The sequence below is a fragment of the Lissotriton helveticus genome, chromosome 4_1 (assembly GCF_964261635.1).
Source record: "Lissotriton helveticus chromosome 4_1, aLisHel1.1, whole genome shotgun sequence".
NCBI lineage: Eukaryota > Metazoa > Chordata > Amphibia > Caudata > Salamandridae > Lissotriton > Lissotriton helveticus.
The window spans coordinates 1,136,364,607-1,136,392,255 of record NC_136063.1 but is presented as its reverse complement, the minus strand read 5'-3'; the positions used below and the strand labels follow the sequence as shown (position 1 = coordinate 1,136,392,255).

Genomic DNA, 27,649 nt, shown 5'->3' with positions numbered 1-27,649 from the left:
AAGCACTCTGTATTAGCCACAGGATTGCCCATGGAAAGGGGCCGGGTTTTCTGCGCAATCTGCTTCTTCCTTACAAGCCTATCCGGCTCCTGCGTTCCATGGGCGCAGGCCTGTTCCTGGTTCCTAGAATCAACAGGGCAAGAATGGGAGGGCGTTCCTTTCGCTTCTTAGCCGCACGAAGATGGAACTCCCTTCCACAGAAGCTCCGTCTGGAGCCTTCTGAGGCACTGTTCCGGAAAGAATTGAAAACTTTTCTGTTTCCAAAATCCTAAACTAACGGCGCAGGTCTTGCATCACCTCCTCCAGCTACTTCTTAGTCTTGATAGCGCGGGGACACAACGATAGGTGTAACCAGGCGCTTTAAAAATTCAGAATTATTATTATTATTATTATTATTTGTCATCCGAGTGGGATGGGTATGCTCAGACGTGAGTCCCATGCTCTCCACACCACAGGGTCAAGGCTGATTTGCATAGGGCCATGTCTGGACTGGGGTGGTGTGGAGTGCAAAAAAACAATGGATTTAGGCCCAGATCTCTGTACTGGGGTGAATGTATGACATTGTTCTGCATTCTGTCCATCAACTGTTATTTTTGGATTACTCACCTTATCAATTAGGATTTAGCCCTGAAGATTTGGAGTGTACTCCACTTCAATGAAACACGTGTCGGCTGGCGCAATAAATACAAGTGCAACATATACCAACTACCCGTCTTCGTTGTTTCAAAGAACACTAAAAATAATTATTAATTGTTTATATTTAGTTTGTGTGTGCACAGGTTTTTGTCTCACATGGTGTATGTTTCTAGTTCGTGACTGAATGTATTATAAAATTGTGTGTGAGAGAGATTTTGATGTGCTGGTGTGTGTGTTATGTTTTGTTTTTGGGGAGTGGTGAAATGAGATATTGATGTAGTTGTTTTCTGAGAAGGATTTGTATGTGAAGTACTGTTGGTGAGTGGAAGTTGAATGGTAAAGGGGATGGTAATGTGTTTTGGAACAGCGTGTATATGGTGTGTGAGATGGGATGGACAAGAGTTATGAGTGTTTGTGTTAGTTTTATTTGCTGGAAGAAGTAATATCTTTGATGCAGTGTTAGAATTGTTTGGTTGTGTGTTTTTAGGTAAATAGAGGAGGAGGGTGTTGGTGAATGATATGAAGGAGGGCTGGGTATAGGTTTGGTGGTGACAGAAAGGGGTCTGTTAGGAGCAAGTAGAGGGTAGATCTGGTGTTTTCTATGAACAGAAAGTGTGTGTCTGGATGGATTAAAGTTATATATAATATGTGGCTTTGTGTTGTGTTGGTGATGTGTGGCTTTGGTAGTGGTATAAGACAGAGTGGTTTTTGTGAGACTGAAGGGGGCATTGTGTGGTAGTTGGGGTAGAAGGGTGTATAGATGTGGTTTGTGGGGTTTTGTATTGGTTGTTGAGACATTGAAATATGGTTAGGTTTTTTGTAGTAAATGAGTATAATGCACTTGCTGTGAGTGTGTTAATATGTGTGAGGGTCTTGATAATGTAAGGTGGTTTCTGGTAAATGGTAAAAAGGGCAGCATCTCTGACCCTAAGCCCACCTATCCCAAACAGGTAACTGCCCTTGTCTTCTCTGCCCTTAGACTCGATGCCTGGGTAGAGATGCCCTGAGCCCTAAGTTTAAATAGCCCTAGGTCAGGGACCTTTGGCCAATGGGAACCCTAGCCCTAACAAATCGGAACCCTAGCCCTAAGCCCTTGGACCAATGGGAGACCTGGCCCTTTCAATAAATCACAGCCCTAGACTTAGCAACCAATCAAAAGCTAAACCTTAAGTCCTCTAGAAACCCTAGATCTAGAAACCAATCAAAACCCCAGACCTATAAGCCAATCAGAACTCAAATCTAAGCCCTAGATACTATAGAAGCCCTAGGAACCAATCAGAACCCCATACCTATCAGCCAATCAGAACGCTGCACCCTAAGTGCAATAGAAACCCTGGACCTAGGAACCAATCAGAGCACAGATTAAACAACCAGTTGGAAACTTACATATTGGGCATGTAACCTTAAACACAAACTGGTAGGCAGGAGGCCGCTCCTGAAGCCAGAATCTCCCCAGATACAAACAGGCTTAATCCACACACCGTATCCATGCTCAACCCTGAGGGCAAGGCCCAAATTCAAAGCCACCAAAAATATCGCCTTTCGTGCACTCAAGCAAATCACTCTTGAGCCAAAAATGAGTGCCACACAGCCACCACTCAAACACAATCCAAACCACAAAGCAGGCCAAGCAGTCTCTTGAACACCCCCTTGTCAGCCTTTGAGGTGCACTCTGCCCCCCACCTTGAAAAACATCAGGGGAAGGTGGACCACCGTCAACAGGCCCCAGCACAGCAGAAGGAAAATCCAGGAGAGAAATCCAAACAGTCACATTCTGAAAAAAACTGCATTTTCAAATGTACAAAAAGTACAGAAACCAAGAGGCAAATCCAAACACCCACAAGTAGAGGGAAAAGCAGTTCCAAAGTCACAAGAATACACAGCACAACATCTGCACCCCACCACCCTCCTTGTCTGCCACCCACTGGGCTGACAGGACACAGAGAATGGATAGAGAATGAACAGCAAAATGGAGGTGGTTGTCCTGGGGCTGCCTCAACAAACTTTAAGGGGCTGTCAGGTGTGAGAGGAGGGCTCAGGATTGTTTGGATGCTAGAAGGCTAATCAGCAAAGCACCGCTGGTGGGCAAGGAGCTACTCCTGAAGTCAGAATCTCCTTGGCTACAAACAGGCTGAATCACACTTTATAGTTTCTGTTCAACCATGCAGGTAATGGGGGCGGAGCTAGCCGGCGTCAATGGTGGACGCGTAAGAGCGAAGCTCCGGACCGGCGCCATCAAATATCCGCCAAAGATCCTTTCCCAGCGGTGAAAACCGAGCGAGACCGACAAGACTCGCCGACCCTGCCCCTGACGGACCTCCGACTGAAGTCTGGGAGTGAAACGGGCTCGGAAACCCACTGGTTGCTCGCCGACGCGGCGGACGCAGGACCAGGCCAGGATCCCCGACCTTTCCTGAGCGCTGTGGCCGGGATACGTCACCCGACGTGCGGCCGCGCGCAGTGGGTGACTCGGGGCCAACCGGGACCCGTCGGAGGCTGACCTTCCAGTTCCCCCGCACTTGTAAAGCACACACGGGGGGAACAACAGGAAGACCTTGGGGGCGACGGACGCCACGAGAGAGGCGCCGGCCCAGCTACGAAGCCAGTGACGTACTGCATGGCGCCAGCGGAACCCCGGCAAGGTACACTCGTCCATGGCCCTCTAACAGACGGACTCCCCAGCAACTAGAGGGCGCAGAGTGCGGTTCGGGGAGTGAGAGATCACCGGAGTGTTGAGGGCCCCCCCTCACGTGTGCTGTGCTCCGCAGCGGACCCGGGCAGTGCTAGTGGGGCTGGGGAGTGCCCTCCCGACGGCCACATATCAAGGCCTACAGGCCGGGCGGACCCCGCCAGAACACGCGAGCCACGCTGTCTGGCCCACAGACCCCCTGTAACGGCTAGCGAGCGGTGAGGGATCACACGCAGCGAGCTAGAAGCCCGCATTGTCCTTATACTCGAGGTGCCGCCCCTGCCTGGGAAACGCAACGATGGGCAAGGGGGACAGAACGCAGTCGAAACTGTCGTTCGAACAACGATGACAGAAGGAGCCAGAACTGCCGGCTGCCCAGTCTCCGGGAGCAGCCAGCGACCCGGGTGCCTCGCTCTGTGCGGAAATAAAAGGGATGCTCACGACTATGGAGAAGGGTCTGCAGGAGGGCATGTCGGCCATTGGCAACAAGATAGATGCGCTGGCATATCGAATGGACCGGATGACGGAAAGAGTGGACAAGCATGCGGAGCGGCTGGACATGGCGGAGCGCAGACTGACAGAGGCGGAGGAGGCGCAGACGGAGTGGGATGCCGACCGCAAACAATTTGGACGACTGCTTCAGGTAATCCAGGAGAAGTCGGAGGACTTGGAGGCGCGTTCCAGGCGCTCCAACATCCGCGTGACGGGAGTGGCTGAGTCGACCCAAACGGGCAAGATGGAACTCTTTGTTGAGAAGCTACTGAAGACAATGTTGGGAGACGACACCTTTTCCCCAATGTTTATAGTGGAACGCGCCCACCGCACCCTTGGACCAAGGCCTCCTCCGGGCGCAAATCCTAGGCCGATCATAGCGAAATTACTAAATTACAGGGACAGGGACGCTGCCCTCCGAGCTGCTCGCGAGAAGGGGAAACTACAGTACGAGGGAATGGACATATCACTATACCCTGATTTCACCTCAAAAGTGCAGGAGGAGAGGCGACGATTCGTCCCGTACAAACAACAACTAAGGGAGCCTTGGATTGGACTACGCCATGTTATACCCGGCACGGTTGCGCATTAACAGACAGGGACACTCGCACTTTTTCACGGACCCCAAAGAACTGCAAAAATCCCTGAAGGTGTGGATTAGGGAGAACCGGGGGAGCCCGGAGGCGCGTCCGGTGGGACAAACTGGCAATGAAGATCTTGAGGAACAGGACTGATGAAACGAGGGGTTTCGGGGACACATCATGGAGACGCAGCTACTGAGGCGCCCATGGCACCCCTCCCACTTGGATAAGCGGAAGACACTCGTACGGAGCAATCCGCTGAAGTTGCTGGTCTGCTGGATTCTGTACTGTGGGTGAGATCTGACTATTTTGAATTGGTGACACTAGGGGCCTGCGCTTAAGATACAGTAGCGGCCCTACGCAGGGAAGGCCGCTCAGGGGCCTGATATGGGACAAGCACAGAGAGGTTGGGGGGTCGGGGGGTAGGGGTCCGGATGGGTTGGTGAAATACTGTGCTTACCAATTATTGCTGGACAACGCTATTAGGGCGCTGGCGGAGGGGCAACTTATAAACATTGCACGGAAGTCCCGGAAGGACAGTGGACGGCAAAAGGATTAAGTAGGCTACCTCTGCCCTAGCGCTTTCAGCTGTTACGGCTCAGATTGAGCCTGTTTGGGGAAGTGTTGCATGGGATTGTTAGTGGGTGGGGGGGGGGACTCAGGGGACTCGGTCACACCAGGTTGGGGTTGGTTGACTGTGGGAGGTGGGAAGGGTTGGTAGTTCTGGGATCAGGGAAGGTTGGGGGGGGTCCATGATGTGTTCTGAAATGTTACGCTCCACAGGGGTGATTGGTAAAGGCTGCATATGGCTGGGGGCGGTACTTGTGCTAGATGTGCTCATGAGATATTACTTCACTGTGAATGGCTGATACACCGCACGGAGATTTACAGAGTGACACAGAGACCTTTAAGGCTCTTACATGGAATGTGAGGGGATTAAATGACTATCGCAAACTCCGCAAGGTGCTGCATTACCTCCAGAGACACCACATAGACCTGGCCCTGCTGCAAGAAACGCACTTACCCAACACCAGTAAGATGCTCACACATAGGGGGCTCCAGGGCAACTCCACTTACGCAGGCTTCACCTCACATGCTAGGGGTGTTCTCACGTGGGTTAATCCTAAATCCAAGTTATCCCTCACACTGCTGAGAGCAGACCCGGAAGGGCGGTTTGTGCTGAGCAAATGTACGGGCAAGGGACATAACCTACTGGTCATGAACGTATATGGCCCGAATTACGACTCCCCTGACTTCTACGCGGCAGTAGCGGGACACTGTACCGAGTGGCCGGCGGATAAAATGCTTTGGGGGGGAGACTTTAACTTCACTTTTAGCCCGGAGCTAGATAGATCGGCGGGGCCTCCCCGGCGCCCGGCAGCGGCCGCGCAGCAAATGCAAGCAGAAATGGTGAGACTGGGACTGGTGGATGTCTGGAGGGAAAGACACAGTGCTAGGGGGGGATATACACACTACTCGGCGTACCACAACATCCACACCAGGATAGACTACTGGCTGACCGCACTCACACTGCTGGCGACGGTGAGGGACTGTAGGGTGCTCCCACGTACACTATCGGACCACTCCCCTATATTGCTGGTACTGAACACCCCAAAGCAGAGAATACCCCCGTTCACGTGGCGGTTCCCACCATATTCCTTGTTAGATGAGACGTTTAGGGCTGACCTAGGGGAAGATATAGATACGTTCTTCGCTACTAATTTAGGCACAGTGGACAGCTTCGGGACGGTATGGGAGACGTTTAAGGTCTACGTTAGAGGGATGGCCATGGCGAAGCACTCCAGTGTCCTGAAAGCCATTAGAAACAGACTGACGTATCTCGAGGGGCAAATAGCGGAGAGTGAACGGCAACAGCTGGCAGACCCATCCCCGACTGGAGATGGGACGCTGCAGGAGCTTCTGAAAGAGTTCCACGAGGAGGCGGACAGAGAGGTCAGGCATCTAGGAAAGTACGCGACGGCGCGCACGTATGGTGAGGGAGACCGGCCAGGCGCGCTACTAGCCAGAATAATGAAGGGCTCTAGACGCAGGCAGACAGTCACAGAAATGCAATCGGCAGGGGGGGCGGTGCTCACAACGGAGGAGGACATCCTAGCGGAATTTAAGGGATTTTACGAGGAGTTATACACTAGCAAGATCTCAGGTGTGGAGGATCAAATTGAGCACTACCTAAGCTATATTAAGATGCCGTTCTTAGAGAACTGGCAGAGGGAATTCCTAATGGCCCCCATACTCCGAGAGGAGATATCAGACGCGCTAGACGGCATGAGATCCGAAAGTGCGCCCAGCACTGACGGACTAACTGTGACCTTCTACAAGGCGTACAAAGACAAGCTATTACCCTACCTCTCCGCCCTCTTTGACGAGATATGTGAACTCGGCGCTATGCCACCCTCTATGAGAGAGGCACTTATTGTGACGATATTAAAACCAGGCAAACCGCATGACCTCCCAGGCTCATACCGCCCCTTGTCGCTCATCAATGTGGACGCTAAGCTATATGCTAAGGTGCTAGCGGCCAGGCTGGCACTCGTGGCCCCTGAGTTGGTAGCCCCGGAGCAAGCGGGTTTTATTCCGGCTAGAAATCTCACGTACAACATCCGCACGGTCATGGGGGCCATGCAACACACAAAACGTGACGCCAAAGCCGTCGCAGTCTTCCTAGACATGGAGAAGGCGTTTGACTCCGTAGAGTGGGCGTTCATGCGCAGGGTACTTAAGAAGTTGGGCCTGGGAGAGTTATTCCTCCAACTCCTTGGTGCGCTTTATCATAAGCCTACGGCGAGAGTACGTCTGGGTGATGCAGTCACGGAGCCGTTCGCTATAAGCAGAGGCACGAGACAGGGCTGCCCCCTCTCGCCGCTACTCTACGCACTGGTGGCAGAACCGCTGGCCAGCGCGATTCGGGAATACCACTCCTACGAAGCGATCAACTACCCTACCTACAGGATCGGTATATCCACGTATGCGGATGACACCCTCCTATACGTCAGAGACCCGGTGAATAATCTCGCATCGGTCTTGAGGGAAGTGGTACGGCTTGGGGCGCTCTCGGGGTTGAAAGTCAACTGGTCAAAATCAGTGGCATTTCCCCTGACCCCTGTCACCGAACCTTTCGAGATGGAATACCCGCTCCAGTGGTCCACAGAACCAATAAGATATTTGGGCATAATGCTACACACAGATCCGGAAATTATGCTGAGGGAAAATTACGGGGTTGCCTTTAGCAAACTTGCAGATGACGTTGAGCTCTGGATTAAGCTCCCGCTATCTCTGATGGGACGAATTGCCATGATGAAAATGGTTGCTCTCCCGAGGTTCCTGTTTCTCTTTCATAACCTCCCGATAGTCCTTTCTAAAGCTTTCTTCACGACCATAAATAAACTTCTCGTTAGACTCGCCTGGGCCGGAAAACAACCTAGAGTGCAATGGAAGGTTCTACAGTTGCCATACGAGCAAGGGGGACTGGCTGCCCCTGATCTGGAGCGCTACTATAGGATAGCACAGGCCTCCCATCTCCACACTTGGATTCACGGCAATCAGGACATTCCGCATGTGATTCTGGAAAGACTGTTTGCAGACCCAACCCCGCTCCCGGCGACTGTCTGTGGCCCTAGGGACCGTAGAGTAGGAACGCTGGACTCCCTCTTGTCTACTAACCACGCCTGGCACTCCATACTGCAGAGGCAAGATAAAGCATTGCTGTATGCACCCAATATGCCGATAAACTGGGCGCTATGGCTCCCAACATTGACGGAACCAGGAGAACACAGGGCCCTCAGTGACTTGGGCGCACGCACACTGGGAGATCTCTTCGAGCAAGGGAAGGTTAAGACGTGGGACCAGCTGACTCGGGGGAGGGATCGTCCCACATTGCTTCAGCGCTTCCAGTACCACAGAGTACGTAGCGCCTTTCTAGACCTGCTAGGCCCTGACATGGACGAACCCCCTGCAATACCGGAACTAGTGTATGTCATAGACACCGAGTCGCCGAAGAAGCTGACTTCTAAGCTTTATAGAATAGGGCATGAACATACGGTACTGCAGTATACGAGGGCGCGCCTGGCCTGGCAGACCGATTTAGACACCCATATAGACGATAGTATGTGGGCATACTGCTGTGCGGCCACCAGGCGGATCTCGCTGAACGGGAGACACCGCTTGATCCACTTTAAATTTTTACAGCGGGTGTACTACACGCCGGAAAGGCTGCACCGGTAGGGTCTAAGCGACGCACCAGGATGCGAGAGATGCCACGCACAAGTTGCGGACTTTCTGCATGTAGCTTGGAGGTGCCCGGGGGTTCAGAAATTCTGGACCAAAATATTTGCTGAAATGAGCATTATAGTGGAACTAGACTTGGAAATGGACCCAGCCCTCGCCTTACTGGGCTACGCGAGGAATGTACCTGTACCTGTGAGAAAACTGGTAAGCATGGGTATGCTAATCGCTAAACGAGTAGTGGCATTATGCTGGATGAGGGGTCCTCTACCGACGCTAAAACGATGGGCCAGCGACATGTTGTACTGTAACACTCAGGCGGAGACATACAGTGAGCTACTGCCGCCCCGAAGTCGCCCCAAGAACTTCTGGGGGCTATATCAGGCCTACCTAACTTCCGGGATGGCCGAAGACGACTTAACATCGGGAGAGAGGGAGGGACGGGGGAGTGATACGCACTCGGACCCTGGGTGAGTCAAGCAGGGTCACCTCTTGCAAGACAGCGTAACTTGGTCCTATAGGAGTCACGACATCCCTTGCAGTGTCAGAACGTGGGTGTAATCCCTTGGAACTATAAGATGTAACATGCAGCACACGCTATACCACGCCATCAGATTACACGCTAATTCACATGCAGAACACAGACTAGGGACCAGTTGAGGGGAAGTGGGGTTCAGGGGGTGGGGAACAGGTTGGGAGAAAATGTTAAAAATATATAGATTTGTCCATATCCACACGGTGCACATCACGCTATCCATAGTGTTGACCTACCGGAGACATCCCGAATCTGACTGGATACTTGCTCAATTAGAAGTTGAGGCTTTTTCTTTGTTGTCTCCATTTGTTATGCTTATAAGTCATTGATAAGATAAGGTGGCCCGCTGCCGGCCCGAGAAGGGATGTAGGCGAATGGCTATGTGCGCTTTGTAATGTGCTGTTTTCTGTTACATAAATAAAAAATAAAAAAATAAATTAAAAAAAACATGCAGGTAATGACCAAATCTAAAGTCACTAAAAATACTGCTTTTTGCACAGTTAAACAAATCACTTTTTCTAGTCAATAACGAGTGCCACATACACTTTCCAAACTCCGTTCAAATCATAAAGCAGTTTAAGCAGGCTTTTTAACACACTTTGGTTAGTCTCTGAGGTGTATTTTTCCTTTTACCTTGTAAAAATGGGAGGGAGAGGTGGATTGCCTGCAAGAGGCCTTAGTAGGACAGGGGAAAACTAGGAGAAAAATGTAAACAGCCACAGGCTGAAAAAACAGCAGTTTTAAAAGTACAAAATGCACAGACACCAAGGTGTTAATTTAAGCATTCACGAGTAGAGGAAAAACTAGTTTTAAAGTTTGAAGTAAACACAGCACTAAGTCAGTGTTCTTACCACCTTCTTTGTGAATGATGGGAGCCACTCGCTCTGGATATCCACCAGCCGTGCTCGCTCCAGGCAATAATCCTGTAGGAGGCCGTACCCTCCCCAAGGTGCTGAAATGCTGGTGGAGACCCTTGGGAATGCACTTGGGAGGCAGCAAGAATAGAATCAGAAAAGCACACCGGGAATGGGAAGGTGATGGTGCGCTCAGCAGAAGTATGGTGAGCTGGTCGCACTACTCCAGCTGGTAAGCATATGAATACCCTGCCCCCGTGGGGCACAACCACACCCAGGGAGGCCTTCTTGAACTGACAGGGAGAGACAGTAGCTGGGCAGGATTGGGGGCGTAGCCGCAATGGTACTTGGAGAAAAGCACAGCCCAACCCACTAGGCCAGGAGAAGGCTGCTGGTGAGGGCTGGTGGCCCCAGAAGGCTGGTGGCATCAGTAAAGGGTGACATGGCCCTCCCCCACCTCCTCAAATACCCTGAAGGAGGCAGGCCCAGGAGAGAAGGTGAGAGACTGAGGATCACAATAGAGGTAGGATGAGGATAGAGGGACTTGCCAAATCCATGGCAGGTGACCTAACTGCCAAGAGGTCCAGAGTCAAGAGGCTGCAGAGGACTCAAGCTGTATTGGGGGTGAGCACTAACCCTGGAGGAGAACAACCACCCCTGAACAGTTAGAGAGCGGCTGTGTGCACGACACCTGTGGATCAGGTGGTGCTGGGCAGGGTGCCCATTTCAGACAGATCAGAGGAGGTTTGTCCCCAGGGGACAGAACTGGACAAAGGTTAAGCCAAAACAGAATAAGGTGACGGTGGCCAAAGGGCCCTGCCAACACCCCCTGCCGAGTGAGCATGATAGAGAGGAACCCTTGCTGAGATCTATTGGTGATGCCCTTGTGAACAAAGCGGACCCATTAGGGAAGATGCTAGCTGCAATTGCAGACCTAAAAAACTCCCCCAAAACAAAGATTAATGGTGTGGCACCCGACCTGAGGCGCCACAGGAAAATGGCTGCCAGGGTTACTGAGATGGAGGTCTCGTCGGTCATCTCACATCGGACCTGGGGGAAATAAAGCACAGACTCCAGCACCTGGCCTCTATGGTGGAGAGGCTCTAAGAGCAAGTGGAGGATGTGGAGGGTCACTAGTGCCACAACAACTTCAGGGTAATGGGCCTCCCTGGGAAAATAGAGGGTAAATCAGCAGAGCTCTTCGTGGAGCAATGGCTCATCGCCAACATTTATAAAGGCAACCCCTCTGCTCTGTTTTCTGTGGATAGGTTGCACTGGGTTCTGTGCACCCCTGGCTCCGGAGCCCCTCTGCGTCTAATGGTTGTCAGACTGTTGAACTTTAGGGATCGAGACCGCATTTTACAGACTGCAATATAGCCAGGAAAAATGCCCCTTTGAGGGCCAGAGGGAAATGGCTGGATCCAGATGGCTTGGTATTTGGGATACAGGGGACTAGGGAAACCAAAGCCTTCATGTTAGTTACTGTTATTCCCCAATTGACTGCAGATGGAGGTAATGAAAACATGGGCCCAATCCAACCGGTGGGGGGAGACTAGAATGACATCCTTTCTCCAGAATGGTCACTTGATTATCACCCACTGAGACAGCGCTGATGATAGAGGGGCAGAATACTTGGTGAGATGAATCTCTGAACACTCCCCTCTACTTGTGAGTTTGGGATGGAAAAGGAGACACAGTGACCCTCTGTGGCGCCTTAACGCCTGGGAACTGCAAGACCCTGCAACAGTGGCTCAAATGAGGGCACACTTTACTGTCTAGTTTGAGACAATAAAGACTCCGCGTATTCCCCGGGGATGGTGTGGAAGCCTATAAAGCAGTCCTGTGAGATAGGCTACAGTCCTTAATAGCCCACAAGAAACTGACTTGGATGGCACAAATTCTAACTCTGGAACACAGTGTCTCAAGCCTAGAGCACCAGATGGACTTCCAGCCTCCTGAAACTGGCCAAGGACGAATACTGGAACCCTGGGGATGGGGCTACTCGTCGACATTAACTTTTGGTGCAGCGGAAAGTGTAGGATGAAGGGTACATGACTGGATGCCTACTGGCGTGGTTCTGCCAGACAAAAAGGGGAGGTGGTAGGTGGGGGAGATCACCACCGCCACTGGGGAGATTACCCAGGTGACTGAAATTGCTGAGGAATTCGCCCACAATACTGCAATTGTTGCACCCTCAAATGGCAGAGGAATTTGGCGGATATAATAAGCTTTTTGGACTCTTTGAACCTCCTAAATCTGGAGAGGGAGGTCGTTGAAATGCTGCTAGGCAGCCTTACCCTAAGAGAGCTCACTGTGGCATTTCTGTCCATGAGAAATGCTAGACACTGGGCCCCAATGGATTTCTGGCAGAATTCTCTAAAAGACTGGAGAACTTGGTGGGTCCCTATCTCTTAGCAATATATGAGAACTCCAGCGAAAAGGGGCTACTCCACCCAGACAACCCACATAGTCTGATTGTGGTAATACATAAGGAGGGCAAGCCAAGGGAGCTTAACGGTGAGATAACCTCACTGATTCACAGGGATCATATAGGAGTCATGCCTGGATAATAAACAACAAAATCTCTGAAGACTGCATAATTGGTGGGACGCGGTGATGGCCCACTGGGAGTTGTTTCCAAGGATGCCATGAAGGTATTTGATTCAATACACTGGTCCTATTTTTGCAGTACTGAGGTGTTTTGGCTTTGGTCCATGTTTTTGTAGCTGGTTGACCCTCCTCTATGTGGAACTTAACATAGTGGTGAGCGTGAAAATGGAGACTTCAGCCCCGTTCCCACTGGGACACGGAATCAGACAAGGGTGTACCCACTTTCCCCCAAACCTTTGCATAGAGCCCTTGGCAATCTGGATTAGGGCTATGGTGGAACTAAGATGTATGGACCAGTGGCAGAAGGAGAAGATTTCCTTATATGTGGTGGATATCCAGCTTTATGTCATGGACCCCGCTGCAACTTTGGAACCAGTACTTAAAATAGTGGAGGTCTTTTGGGACTATTCTGGCCACAGTGTGAACTGGGACACATCAATACTTTGCCCAATCTGGAGATGGGACCAGGGGATCACTGCTCCATACTCAGTAAAGGAGACAATGGAGGGCTTTAAAAACCTAGGCATTTATGTTATGCTGGACCCTAAATGATTCCAAGAGCAGAACTGGGAACATCAAATGGTGAATTTGCAGGGGGACATGGCTAGATGGAGGAAACTACCCTTGACGATCTTAGGCAGGGCAGCCATCCTCAAAATTATAACCCTTCCAAAACCCCTTTTCCAATACCAGAATCCTTCTTTGTCTGGTTACATAGGGAGGTCCGATGGCTTCTATGGGAAGGTGAGGCCCCTATGATTGAGTTGGGAATGCTCTCCCACTTGGTGTTTATTGTGGGATGGCCCTCCCCCATATCCGGGCATAATATTGAGTGTCCAAGTAATCAACAACGTGCGTATGCCTCGTTGGGGAAGGGGAGATCCAGCTGTGCACCTTGAGAGATGCTCCATGAAGGATCCTTCTTGATGGCACTTTTTTATTTTTCTAATGGAGCAGGTAAATCTGGTCTATGGGTCCGTCACAAGCAGAATTTGGTGGCTTGCGACAGGGAAGGGTGACACACCTCTCTGGGAAGGTGGCATGATACACGAAGTCATGAAACTAGAGGGCTTTGGCTGATGGCATCTGATTCCATCTCCAACCTTGGAGATGTGATTGAAGGGTGGATGTTGAAGCCCTGTGAGTGCTTGTGTGAGGACTATGAGGTAAGCTTGTGGGAGGACTATGAGGTAATGAGCACTCAATATTATAAAAACACACAGCTTAGACACTTCTTGGTGGCTTTAGGTGGTGGGCTGGCCAGATCTCCTGGATGCATCCCTCCTGGGGAGCCACTTGGTGGATGGCCTGCTTGGACTAGTCACAGTCACAGTCACCTACAAAGTGATCATAAACAATATACCAGACAGCCTCGGGAACATCATGAGGCGATGGGAGTGATACATGGGCCTACCCAAATGCCTCTCCAAGAGATGGTCATCGGGGCTCGGTTTCACTTGTAACAGTTAAAAATTCTCCACAAAGTATACATAGACAGACTTCCCAAAATGTAAAAAAATTCCCAAAGCGGACTGCTTATGATGTGAGGCTCCCAAAGGGTCTTTTTTCCACACACTATGGGAATGCCAGAAAATCTGTCCATACTGAGATGGCATACTTAGGGAACTGGGAAACGGAGTGGAAGAAGAGATCCTGCTTAATCCATGTTTCATTCTCCTGAGGCTCCCAGAGATAGTGATTTCCATTGCAGGAAATAGGTATTTTGTTCCCAGGGCCCAGTGATCACCAGGACAGATTTAACACAGGTCTGGAAGATGCAAAATTGTTCACTAAAATCTCATTGGATAACAGGGATGACATATGCATAGGGCTAAAAAGTGGTATATGCTGCCAGAGGCTTTCCTTTGAAATCCAATAAGATATGGAGCCCCTGGAGGATGTATTATGGACTGGCATCAGAAGACCCTTCAACAAACCAGGTGAGGCCCCAGATACGGAATTGTCATGAACAGAGCCTGGGACTGGACACTGACACTAGAAACCCCCTCTGTGGCTGTTGGACTGTTAATCTCTCCCTTGGAGCTCCTCCCCTCTCTTCCTCCCCACTCCTGTCTAGTATAACCAAGGCAGAGGTTATGTCTTCCATGTGCTCACATTGGCATCATGTTTTACATTCTCTACATGTTTGGTTATGTATAAAAGTGAAAATGAAAATACATTTAAAAAAAAAGTCACCATTAGGCATCACAATAATTATTCTCTGTCAGTGGTTTAGACCCAATCAGATATAGATAGAGATCAATCTAATATAAAGAGGATACCCACAGCTCAAAAGGGGAGTCAATTAGATAGGCTGACCTTTCCAATTGATGCCATCATTCTCTGGGTTATGAAGAAACTTGTGCTGGACCTGATTTGCAAGATGCCATTTTTCACTAACTGACAATTCGAACCAGGAGTTCATCATTGAGTCTTATATAGAATGGGGCAAGGCTAGCGATAAGCTTGATAAAAAACACTACAAATAGGGTAGAAAGTTAGAGGCAAAATATCTCTGATCAAAAGCCATATTAGCAGACATTACATAAGTCACTTGGAGTGCGGACGCAGCTAAGCATGATAATGAAGAAAAACCACAGCTGCAATAGAATTTATCAGCCAACGATTTATCAGAATTGACTGCTCTTCATCAAAAGTCTGCCATAGCTAGTTCTGAACCTCATATGCTGGCTGACTCAGACCATTGCACTCCCTGAACAGATTGCACCAAACATTAACAACTCTAAATTTTGATATGTCTTCATGGAACAAAATGTAAGAAGGATTGGGCACTGCTGAAACATCTCACCTTAAAACCATATCCAGTCTTGAGGATACAGTCCAAGCTATGCAGACCGAGTTGGATAATGAGGATTCAAAGACCAAAGCCTTGGCTTGGAAGTTAGAGGACTTGGAGAACCACTTTCAAATACATATATGAGTGTGTTGGGTATGCCAGATGGCTCGGAAAGGATGATCTCAAAGGGTTTGAGGTATGCCTATTACATCAAGCGTATCCCAGCGTTTTAGAAAGGACCATCAACTACAAAACACAGGAGCTCATAAGTTTCCCTTTTAATAAACAAAAAACTGGAAGCAGCAGGATCGTCCTCATGCTATTTTGATTTATATTGGTAATTTTACACCAGATTACAAGTCCAACTAATCCAGGTCGACTGGGCAACATACTTTTTTTTTGTAAGTTCAGACTTTTGCAATGCAGCCCTGGTATGTCATTCACAATTACAGCAACTCATTGCACCTCTCCAGGAGATAGGGGCCCAAGTGTTTCTGCAAGAACCAGCAAAGGCTAACATTGTTTTTAAAATTAGAAGTTATAGTTGTACATCAATGGTTCAAGCATGTGGACTATTGACACAAAGGTAATGGGTCCCTGTCAGATGTTCAGTATGAAGACTGTATTGATACCTATCACAATATCTCTTACATTGCACAGATACTCTGGTTATGGGAAGTGCAGTGAGTTTTTTATTAATATTTACAAAATGTATTTTCAATTTTTTTGTCTGGGTTAGTTTACTCCTCTGGGGCCTTTCCTTGCCCTAAGAATGTAGACTTGTGAAAGGAAGAAATTAGTATAATTCAGATAATCAAGTCATCCATTCCTGTAAAGAAGGAGAAAGAGGGGAATTCTGGGAGAGGTGTGGAGGGCTGTGGGTGCTTGGGGGATGGAATGAGAAAACTTTGCATATTCTATATCTGAAACAAACTTTAAGGATTAATTATATGTATGAATGTAACTTTCGATTCAATGCAGGTTCTAATTAATAGTGATTGCTGCATTTTATCATGGAATGGAATGGAATGGAAGCTGATTTATAAAGCACATGGTTACCCGAGAGCGTCCCAGCGCTGAAGAGTAGAGAGTACTGTGGGGACGATGATGTATAGGAATTTCTACGAGAAGAGGAAGGTTTTAAGGAGCTTACGAAACTTCTGGTGGCTGGGTTCAAATCGGATCTTAAGAGGAAGGGCATTCCACAGAGTCGCTGCATTGACGGAGAATCGACGTCCGCCTGTGCGAGTCCTCTTCACTCTGGGAACATTGGCTAGGTACCAGTGGTCGGAACGTAGTGCCCTATTGGCCTTGTAAGGGCACACTAGACTCCTCAAGATAGGTGGGCCATTGCCCTGTAAGGATTTATGCATAATGCACAGGGATTTGAATTTGATCCTCTCGCGTATTGGCAACCAAGGGAGAGTTCTGAGGGCAGGTTTGGCTGAGAGTTTAGAAGATGAAGCAGTTAGCAACCTAGCTGCTGAGTTTTGGATCAGTTGGAGTTTATTTATGGTGGCTTCTGGGGCGCCCAAATAGAGGGCGTTGCTATAATCCAGCCTTGAGAGGATTAGGCCCTGAATAAGGAGCTTTCTCGAGTGTGGAGGTAGGAGGGGGAGGACTTTTCGTGCAGAAAGAAGTAGGCCAAAGCATGTACTGGCCGGTTTTTTTGCTTGGGTTCTAAATGAGAGGTCTTGGTCGAACCAAACTCCCAGACTTTTGATTTCGTTCTTTGGGGTGGGAAGTGCTCCCATACAGGCGGGCCAAATGGAGTCAGCTATAGATGTCATCTTATGTCCTAGGATCGTAAGCTCGGTTTTGGCTCCATTTAATTTAAGTAGGGATTTACTCATCCAGCATGAATTTCTGACAAACAAGATTGGAGGTTTTCAGAGCACTGGTCTGATTGAGTAAGCGAAACGACTAGTTGTGTGTCGTCCGCGTAGGTGACTAATTTAATCTCAAAAGGAGCGACCACATCTTCCAGTGGGGACATGTACACGTTGAAAAGAGTGGGGCTTAACGATGAGCCCTGTGGTACGCCGCACTGGAGAGGGATCGTCTTGGAGCGGGCGTTGCCTTCCCACACCTGGAAAGTTCGAGTGTTTAAAAAGGAAGTTAGCCACAACAGGGCTGAGCCCGAGACTCCCAAGTCACTGAGACGCTGAATTAGAATACGGTGGTCAACCGTGTCGAAGGCTGCACTTAGATCCAGGAGGATCACTACTGCTGATCACTACTGCTGATCCTCCTGAATCCAAGATCCGCCTTGCAACCACTATGAGGGCAGTGTCTGTGCCCTGACCTGACGAAAGCCTGTTTGGGAGCTGCGCAGCAGCTCATTTGTTTCCAAGAAGGAAGACAATTGCTGGTTGGCTATTTTCTCCGCAATTTTACTGAGCCCCGGCAGCAACGAGATAGGCCGGTAATTGACCAGCTCGGAGAGGTCCAGCTGTGGCTTCTTCAGTAGGGCCTTTACAATGGTTTTTTTCCAACTGGGTGGGACAATGCCTTGGGAGAGAGAGGCGTTGATTAGGTCAGTGGCCAGGGGGGCAATGGTGGATGTGATACGTTTTAGGATATGCAGAGGAGCGGGGTCGCTGGGAGATCCACTTTTTATTGATGCCAGCACTGTTTGAAATTCTTCCCTGGAGACTAAGGTGAAAGAATCCAGATGTGGGCCAGATGTAGGGGCCCTAGAGCTACTAAGTTCGGGTAGATGGTCACTATGAGGTAGAGCTTTTAGGATGATTTGGATTTTGCTGTCAAAGAATTCCGCAAGTTGATTGCATTTGGCTCCTGAGGTGTCTGGAACGGGTGGAGGATCCGGAACTTTCAAAAGTTCCTTCACTATCCGGAAGGTTTCTCTGGAGGAGTTTGAGGCAGTTCTAATTTCTCCTCGAAAAAAACTGCCTGGGCAGTTTTAAGGGAGGTTTTGTAGGACCTAATGGCTAATCTGTATGCAACTTTTTTGTGGCTAGCCCAGTCTTTCCTCCATGCACGCTCCAATTTTTTGCACCCTTTCCTCTGGTCTCTAAGTTCTGGCGTGTACCAAGGGGATTTAAAGGATCTGCTTTTTTTTCAACTCTTTTCCTTGGTAGAACACAGTGAAGTGAGCTGTCGAGCCAGCTAGAGAGATTTTTATCAGCTACCAACGGGTTCGGGTCGTGTGAAGGGGCGGTCTGCTCCAATATGTATGTCCAGTTTTCAAGTGGGAGCTTAGACCAGGATCTTTCTAAGCTGCGGGTTACTGGGACTTGGTGTGTGTCCATACTGATTAGCCAGTTGAACGGAATGAGAAAGTGATCGGACCAAGGGATCAGCAGTGGGGGCCTGGGTTCCAGGAGCGGAATATTGGGGAATATGGGATCCAAAAGATGCCCTTTAATATGTTTGGCGTGTGTGTTTTTGAGCCACAGGTCATAGGATTTTAGGTCGAGTTTTAATTCACCCGCCATTTTATCTAGGGGGTCATTAAAGTGAAGATTTAGGTCTCCCAGTAACACAAAATTGGATGCAGTGGTGGCTAAGGAGATGACTGTTTCCAATAGCGAGCTACCAAAGTTCCCTTGACTGCCTGGGGGGCGGTACACCAGTAGACCTGACAAGGATCTTGTGGGAGAAATTTGGAGGGTGAAATTGGAGCTCTCACAGTTGGAGATGCCGCTGTTGGCCATTCTGCAGATAAGGTGGTTTCTATACACAATGGCGATTCCTCCCCCTTTGCCGTTGGGCCTATTCTGGGACTGCATGAGATATCCTTGGGGGAACGTACAGACTATATCTGGATCAGAGTTTGGGGACAACCACGTCTCGGTTAGGAATAATACATCAAGTTTATGGTCCTGAATTAATAGGTTAATTTCTAGAGAGTGTTTCGGCACTGACCTACAATTCAGTAGGGCCATGCATAGGTGAGTCACGGCTTGTTCGGTGGACTTTTTTTCTGGCATAGAATGGATGCAGCGGCTGCAATGAGTGTATGGGCATCTGGCCTATGCCGCTCTCTACATGCGGGATTTTTCTCTGTTCTTAGTTGTAGGAGAGCATCCTGCGAGTAAGTAATGATATGAGTGGGGGGGGGGGGTAATAACAGTTTCTGGCCCAGGGCCCGAACTGGCGCGGACGGGCGCAGACAGGCTTGCCTCTGGTGCCCATCGGCGCGTGCGCCCACTGCGTGGATGTGGGGCGTGGTTCATTTTATAGTGCAGGGTCGAACTCGCCCGCAGCACTAGCCCGCCGACCTCGAACTACACCCAAAATGGCGCCCGTGGGTATGCGCCCGGGTATCAGAGCCCGCGCCAAGAGAGAGCCCAAGTCGGCCCCTGGAAACGAGATGAGCCCCTGGGGAGAGCGAGTGAGGTAGGTGAGGAACAAGCTTAAATTTAAAAAAAGGCAGTGGCACCAATGAGTGCATAAGTAAAAAAAGTAACGAGCAGAACACAACATTAAACAGCATTAAAACAAATGCGGATTCCCTGATTCCCGGCTTCCGCCTCAGGAATCTCTGGCTCTAAAGGTGAATGCTTGCAGTACTGGGTCCTATTTGTAGTGCAGGGCCGAACTCGCCCGCAGCACTAGCCCGCCGACCTCGAACAACACCCAAAATGGCACCCATGGGTATGCGCCCGGGTATCAGAGTCCGCGCCCAGAGAGAGCCCAAGTCGGCCCCTGGAAACGAGATGAGCCCCTGGGGAGAGCGAGTGAGGTAGGTGAGGAACAAGCTTAAATTTAAAAAAAGGCAGTGGCACCAATGAGTGCGTAAGTTAAAAAAGTAACGAGCAGAACACGACATTAAACAGCATTAAAACAAATGGGGATTCCCTGATTCCCGGCTTCCGTCTCAGGAATCTGTGGCTCTAAAGGTGAATGCTTGCAGTACCGGGTCCTATTTGTAGTGCAGGGCCGAACTCACCCGCAGCACTAGCCCACCAACCTCGAACTACACCCAAAATGGTGCCCGTGGGTATGCGCCCGGGTATCAGAGCCCGCGCCCAGAGAGAGCCCAAGTCGGCCCCTGGAAACGAGATGAGCCCCTGGGGAGAGCGAGTGAGGTACGTGAGGAACAAGCTTAAATTTAAAAAAAGGCAGTGGCACCAATGAGTGGGTAAGTTAAAAAATTAACAAGCAGAACACGACATTAAACAGCATTAAAACAAATGGGGATTCCCTGATTCCCGGCTTCCGCCTCAGGAATCTCTGGCTCTAAAGATGAATGCTTGCAGTACCGAGGGTCCTATTTGTAGTGCAGGGCCGAACTCGCCCGTAGCACTAGCCCGTCGACCTCGAACTACACCCAAAATGGCACCCGTGGGTATGCGCCCGGGTATCAGAGCCCGCGCCCAGAGAGAGCCCAAGTCGGCCCCTGGAAACAAGATAAGCCCCTGGGGAGAGCGAGTGTGGTAGGTGAGGAACAAGCTTAAATTTCTAAAAAGGCAGTGGCACCAATGAGTGCGTAAGTTAAAAAAGTAACGAGCAGAACACGACATTAAACAGCATTAAAACAAATGGGGATTCCCTGATTCCCGGCTTCTGCCTCAGGAATCTCCGCCTCAGGAATATCTGGCTCTAAAGGAATATTATGGTCTGTGGACAACATCTAAACTTTGGAATGTTAAGTCAGAACTATTCTTTATTCTCAAGGGTCTATGATACTGGCCATTGTGGCTGGGTCAAGCTTAAAAGCTGCTGTGATAACCAGGGGTACTGGGTCATTGCATTTGTATGTAAAGATGACGGGGCATTTACTGTATGTTCAGTTTATGAACCTAATCATGACTATCTTTTAATATTCCATCTATTACTTATGGAATTATCTAGTTGGAAAGGTCCAATTATTATATGTGGAGATATGAACTTTAGATTAAATCTTATTATCGACGCCCTTAATTTCAGTAGTGGACAATATATGTAGCAAACACACAAAGCAATATTACATCTGATGAATTCTCATGGCATGATGGATGCTTGGCACTATTACCAGATTTCTAATATATATATATATATTATACATCATTAATTTGCTCATAGATATTGCTCTCGGCTGAATATGATTTGGGGTAATCAAAGTATTATCCCATATATTTCTATTCAAGTATTCCCTCTCATCTTTTCTTATCATAATCCAATTGAATGCTATGTTTCACAGTAACATTTATGTGTAAAGCCAGTAGGTAGGCGATGGACATTTCATGTTTCGCTTAATCAATCAATATATATTGTTTCGCTTAATCAATCAATATTGATAATATTACCGCCCCTGACATTCTTGGTTACTGTTCTGAGCCCCGAGTTTCCCTTTTTTCAAAGTCTCGAAAGAGGATACATCATCGTTTTAACTGACAGCCACTGCAGAGAACCAACAACTTGATGTATTTCTTTGTTTTCCCCGTGGGCAGGTGTAACAATAGTTGGCCATGACGCAGAGGAGCGAGAGCGTGTTTCTCCGTGTGAAAATGCTGGCTGTTATACGAGGAACGTCACCTACAAAAGTGCATCATTGGAGCAGCTCAAAGCCCTGACGTCAGTCTCTGAATCCTGTGAGCAGTTTGTGAAGGTATGCGAGACGCGCTGTTTGAAATGTTCCAAATGTAAGGAAAAACCTGCCATGTGACTCGTGGCAAGGGACTTATCCATTTACCTAAAGAGGCGGGCAATGAGGGTTCTAGGGAAATTGCTGTATCTGTTTTTCAAACATAAAGCATTAAAACATTATTCGACAGCAAAATGTTATTTTTCATGCTGCCAACTTCATTTCTTTTTACACCCCGCTGTAGTATCATTGAAATTGAAATAAAGAGAAATCCAGGAAATGAATTGAATAGGATTTATTCCTAAGCATAGAAGAATAGATAGAGCTGGAAGGAAGGTTCATCCAAATAAATGAAATCTAACTGCAGATTCAGTACACACATTAGAATATTCATTTGTAAGAAAACATTCTACAATACATGGAAAGGATTCCATTTAAAGGAACATGCAGTCACAACACATCCCCTTTCTTCAATAAAAACAAATATAAAAAAAGATTAAATACAACAATTGTTAAACAATGAACCTTCAGTAAGACTTCAAAGAAACAGGAACCTGTGAACCGTTCTGAACTTCAAAGTCTTCACCCACAACATCATCCCCTTTTTCAAACTGAGAAAGAAAACAAAAAACAAAAAAAAATATCCAATCACCAATAATCCCTTTACAATTCATTACAGGGATTCTCTTTTAAACCAGTCTTGCCTGCTAACGCAAACCGACTCATATGATGAACCCTGTCAACATCCAATTGGACAGTTTTCTTCATAACTCTTATAACAGTTTTTTGGTTTTAAAAAAAAAACATGTGTCCAATACTGAAATTTACCTCCCTAGTGCCATGTTTCCTATCATAATAATTTTTGTATTATTATATTGTGACCTCAAAATAGATTGCTGAAATTTTGTCAGCATCCTAAAGCTAAAAGTACTGTAAGTCTTTCCGTCCAAAATGTCAGGACTAACCTCACCTATAAAGGAGTCTAAACCTTCACAAAGTTGTTTACGGTGTAGTCCCAAGGAAATATGATTTTGTGTAGAACTATCAGAGCTGTTGTGTCTAAACTGTGTTTGTGTTCTATTCTATTCACTCTTCCAACATAGAATTACACTTGGGATATTGCAAAAATACTAAATTCTTGTCCAATACCTGTATTAATTACGAAACTCTCCATCAAATCTGACTTAAACTAGAGACTATAGTTCGTCAAACTAAGAACTGGAAAACTCTTACTTAAAGAAAAACATCTCTAAGAAACTAAACACACCTTATGTATCCATTTTAATTACGACCTTCACTACAAACCATCCTGAAAATAAATGCACGAACACTACAATGTACCAAATCACACCGTCCAGTTAATTCCTGAGTCTCATAATGTCCATAGTAAAACTTTGCTACGGTAAACTTGTACAATCTAATGAAATTGACGGTGAATCATGCCTATTCTGTGCTTAGTCCAAAGTTACACACTAAATTTTTTTTTTTTTTTTTTTAACAATTCTATCTATGCTCACATCAATGCATTTTTTTAAAGCTATTTGTAAAGATTCCTGGGTGACTTTAAAATTTGGGAACAAGTTTAATGTTCTTACCCTGAATAACTTTACCTAAATAAATCTACTAGAAACTGCACGCAATATTATCATCTTCTTTATATTCCTCTTCCCACATAAGTTTCAGACAGAGTATCTTCAAATACTGCAGCAACATACTAAACACTTCACGGGTCTAGGGCAGTAAGGAATGCTTACGGGGATATTTGGAACAAACTGTACATTATAAACGAAATTTTTTGAGTCATATAGACATCTTGGCTACTTTACCTGATGCTCTGAATACATTTTCTATAGTTAGTATACTAAGTAAAGTTTTGTGGTCTGACCTTAAAAGACATTTCCTGCCCAAAATGAGTGCAAGACATTTCCTGCCCAAAATGAGTGCATAAGTCGTTCGTCTTTAGAAAGTTACATTTTTTTTTTGAACGCTTACAAATGTTGCTTTGAACAATCAAGAAATTAGATTCTGAGGATGGACAAAACTTCCCTTAAAATGGTGTTCTGCTGAAACTTATCCTTGCCCATTATCAGAATATTTTTTGGAGAAAACAACAACCTCAGAAGAGTTCGACACCAATCTCTGAAATACATTAGTAGTTGATGTCCAGTGACTTTTGGTCTTTCCACCCTAATACCGGTGGACCATTATTTGTAACATATAATTTTCCTATAGTATGCTTTCCTTTAAAACGAAACATGAGGGTTCTAAACCCTAGCATATCAATTCTCCCGCCTGTAAAACTTTCGGCAGTAACATCATTGGATTCTAACCACCGTCCTATTTTATCCACAAAATGACTTTTCCATATTTCTTCTGGCACAACAGTGAATGGTGAACCCGAATCTGCTGTCAATTGTATTGTAACACCACCCAAAGAAATGTTATAAAAAGGATTACATGATGAGTCACTAGAGGTATTTAAAACAACTTTTTTTCTCTGTACCAAATTTCCCTGAACAACATTATTGTCCAAATTTGATACAGAAAAATCACCCTCGTATTGGACATACATCACTTTTCTTTTTAACACTTTCTTGTTCTTCCAGTTGCACACTCGCGAAAAGTGTCCCATCAATCCGCACTTCCAGCATTTGGCAGATCTAGCAGGGCATTTTCCAAGGAAAACAGCATGTGAATAATTACCACATCCACAACAAACTAATCTGTTACACCTCTTTTGCTCAATACCCTCAAATTTCCTTTGAGGGTACGTAGGTTTAGTACAACGATCAGACATTTCTGTCTTATTAAGTAAGGCAATTATATCTTTAAGACATTTATTTCTCTTGACCCATAACTTGTTCTGTAAAGATTTGTTTTTTGTATACTTTACTACTAGGTCAAGGATTAGATCATTGTGTAATTGAGCACATTCACATTTCTTCGTTAACCTTTTCAAAACTGAAATAATTCCTTCAGAAATCCAGCAATACCTACTGAGAAAGAAAAAGATTTATGCAATTCTAGTAATGCATTTTTAAAAACATCCAAATTTCCTACTGTTTTTTCACATGTTTGCATTTCTTCAAGAATGCGTAAACCCTCTGGACCTAGTGAATAAATCAGTATTAGTTTCTTCTTTTCAGGAAGGGATGTACCGTTGTCATCCTCTAAGTTAGCAATGTAATTTAAGAAACATGCATTCCAATCCACCCAGGAAACAACAGGTTCTCCACAAACTGACAAAAATTCTCTAGGTGAATTGATTTGTAAATTCAATGGATTTCTGTCATTTGTTGTAACTGTTCTTGGTGCGTTCGCTGTCAGTGGCATAATGCTTTAAAGAAAAATAAAAACCTGAAACAAAATTGGTTAGTTATCGGAAACAACCCCTTCGTGAATGATGTCTTCGTGAAAAAAATAAAAAAATAAAACAACAACTAATTTGTTATTTGAAACAACCACTTTGTGAATGATGTCTTTATGAAAAAGAAATACCTAATACAATAATTAGTTAGTTATTTGAAACAACCACTTCGTGAATGATGTGAACCAAAAACTGAATATTGAATGAACCACCTCGTGAATACTAAAATGAACTCTCAAAAACGCCACTTCGTGAATGATGTCTTACAACATGTAAAATATTGTTCTTGTAGAATATTGAATATAACCACTTCGTGAATAATGGTAGTTTGTGAATGCACCCGGTTAAAAATAAAAATCTTTTAAGAAAAACCTGCAAAATAAATTTGGGTTAGTGAAAAGAAATAATATACGATGATATAGAAACTTCAAATCGTGAAATAACCACTTCGTGAAAAAGGTGTCCTCCAGTAATGTTCTAAACTTCCAGCTGCATTAAAATCCAAGAATAGTAGAAAATCCTTGTGAGGACTTCGTGTAATATATATATAAAAAAATTGAAATTCCTCTCCTTCCTCTCCTTCGTGAAAGGTGTCCTCCAGTAATATTTTTAGACTTCCACTTGCCTTAAACCCGAAGAAAAGAAGAATATTGAAAAGTACCGCTACATTCCTCTCCAAATGCTGCCTGTTCCGAAGTTTCTGCAACGCGGGTGGTTGCCAAGGAAACCCGAAACAACTTTTCCAAAAATGGTCGTCTAACGTAGGCTAACGCGTGATGATGCTATCACGCTGAGTTGCGTGATGCGTGATGATGCTGGCGTGCGTCCCAATGTGTTGTGATGACGTGGTGTGGTCTACAGACGGAGTTCCAAGACGCGATTCGATGGAAAACTTCCTCGAGACCACGTTCCAATACAGGACGTTATTGCCAGGAATCCGTTACTGCGCGGCTTTCGAAGGTAAACAGTATGTAGAAATCTTACTGTTTGAAGTAAAAATGTATACAAACATCGCTATGTCAACCGGATAATTTCTTATGTCATGTCTTTTTCTGTAATAAGTGCCCAGTACGAATTACGCTTCAATTAGTTTTAAATTACTCCTGGAATGAAAGAAAAGCGGGCATACAAAAATGTACACGAAAGTACTCACAGGCAGAGAAGAAATTTCCAGGTGATAGAGCGATGAGTAGTAGATTTGATAAAAATCAGTTCTTTGGTTTAAATTTGTTTGTTCTTGTTTCAATTTCGGTTCTTCTTGTTTTAAAAACCATCCATGTCGCCAAAATTGTAGTATCATTGAAATTGAAATAAAGAGAAATCCAGGAAATGAATTGAATAGGATTTATTCCTAAGCATAGAAGAATAGATAGAGCTGGAAGGAAGGTTCATCCAAAGAAATGAAATCTAACTGCAGATTCAGTACACACATTAGAATATTCATTTGTAAGAAAATATTCTACAATACATGGAAAGGATTCCATTTAAAGGAACATGCAGTCACTACACCCGCCCTCCCAAAAAAATCAGACTCCGCTGAGGTTTAAGAGGTACAAGAAGACAAAATAATGATAATTAACTAATAAGATAAAAGCCATTTAATTACATCCAGCCCACTTGGATAACACATTTTTTGCAGTTATTTTTAAGTTTAACAAAATAAGCTTATTAAGAGAAAAGTGTCAACGCATTACAGTAACACAAAGTAATTAAATAGTGGGGAGGGGGAAGGCGAATAGATAAAATAAACACATAGCTCATACAAAATGTTGTCACATTTTTTGCAGTTAAGATGTGCATTTTTCATTGATGTGTGTTGTAAACAGAAATTATGTAAATGGTGCGCAGGGTAAGCTTATGTCCACCTAAGCTGCCACAACATTAAATAAATGTACACATTTTGTCAGTACATACAGGGGTTTAGGCACCCTTGGTGCAGCAGGTGCAGTGGCACTGGGGCCCTGAGGGGCTATTGAACCCTGCCTATGCTGTATTTTACTACCCCAACAGCAGCCAAGTTGCCATTTTCTTTGCTTGCTTTAAGGCCCATGGCATCTTTGCTACACTACTGGTACATACATGCACCCAATTGATTTGATAGTAAGTTTAAAACAGTGGAGTAATGGATCCGTTGAGGTATGGTGTAGGTAACATACATATATTGGCTATTACTGCGCCACTAAATTGATAAACATTCTGAGGGGAAGGATGACAGATGAAATTGCACAGACCCGTTGGCGTCTGTGCGCTCCCACATTTCTACTCGCCAATGCAAACTAGGGCCATGCACATCTATACAAATATAAAGCAGCCA

At 46.4% G+C, this 27,649-nt stretch overlaps 1 protein-coding gene across 1 annotated transcript in view; it reads left to right on the top strand.

The window, feature by feature from the left end:
* LOC144828118 (neurexin-4-like) overlaps positions 1-27,649 on the top strand; it is a 251,799-nt gene that overhangs the window by 46,052 nt on the left and 178,098 nt on the right. The window contains exon 4 of the mRNA XM_078686238.1: positions 21,835-21,992. Coding sequence (XP_078542364.1) covers positions 21,835-21,992 — 158 coding nt within the window. The remainder of the gene's footprint in view (positions 1-21,834; positions 21,993-27,649) is intronic.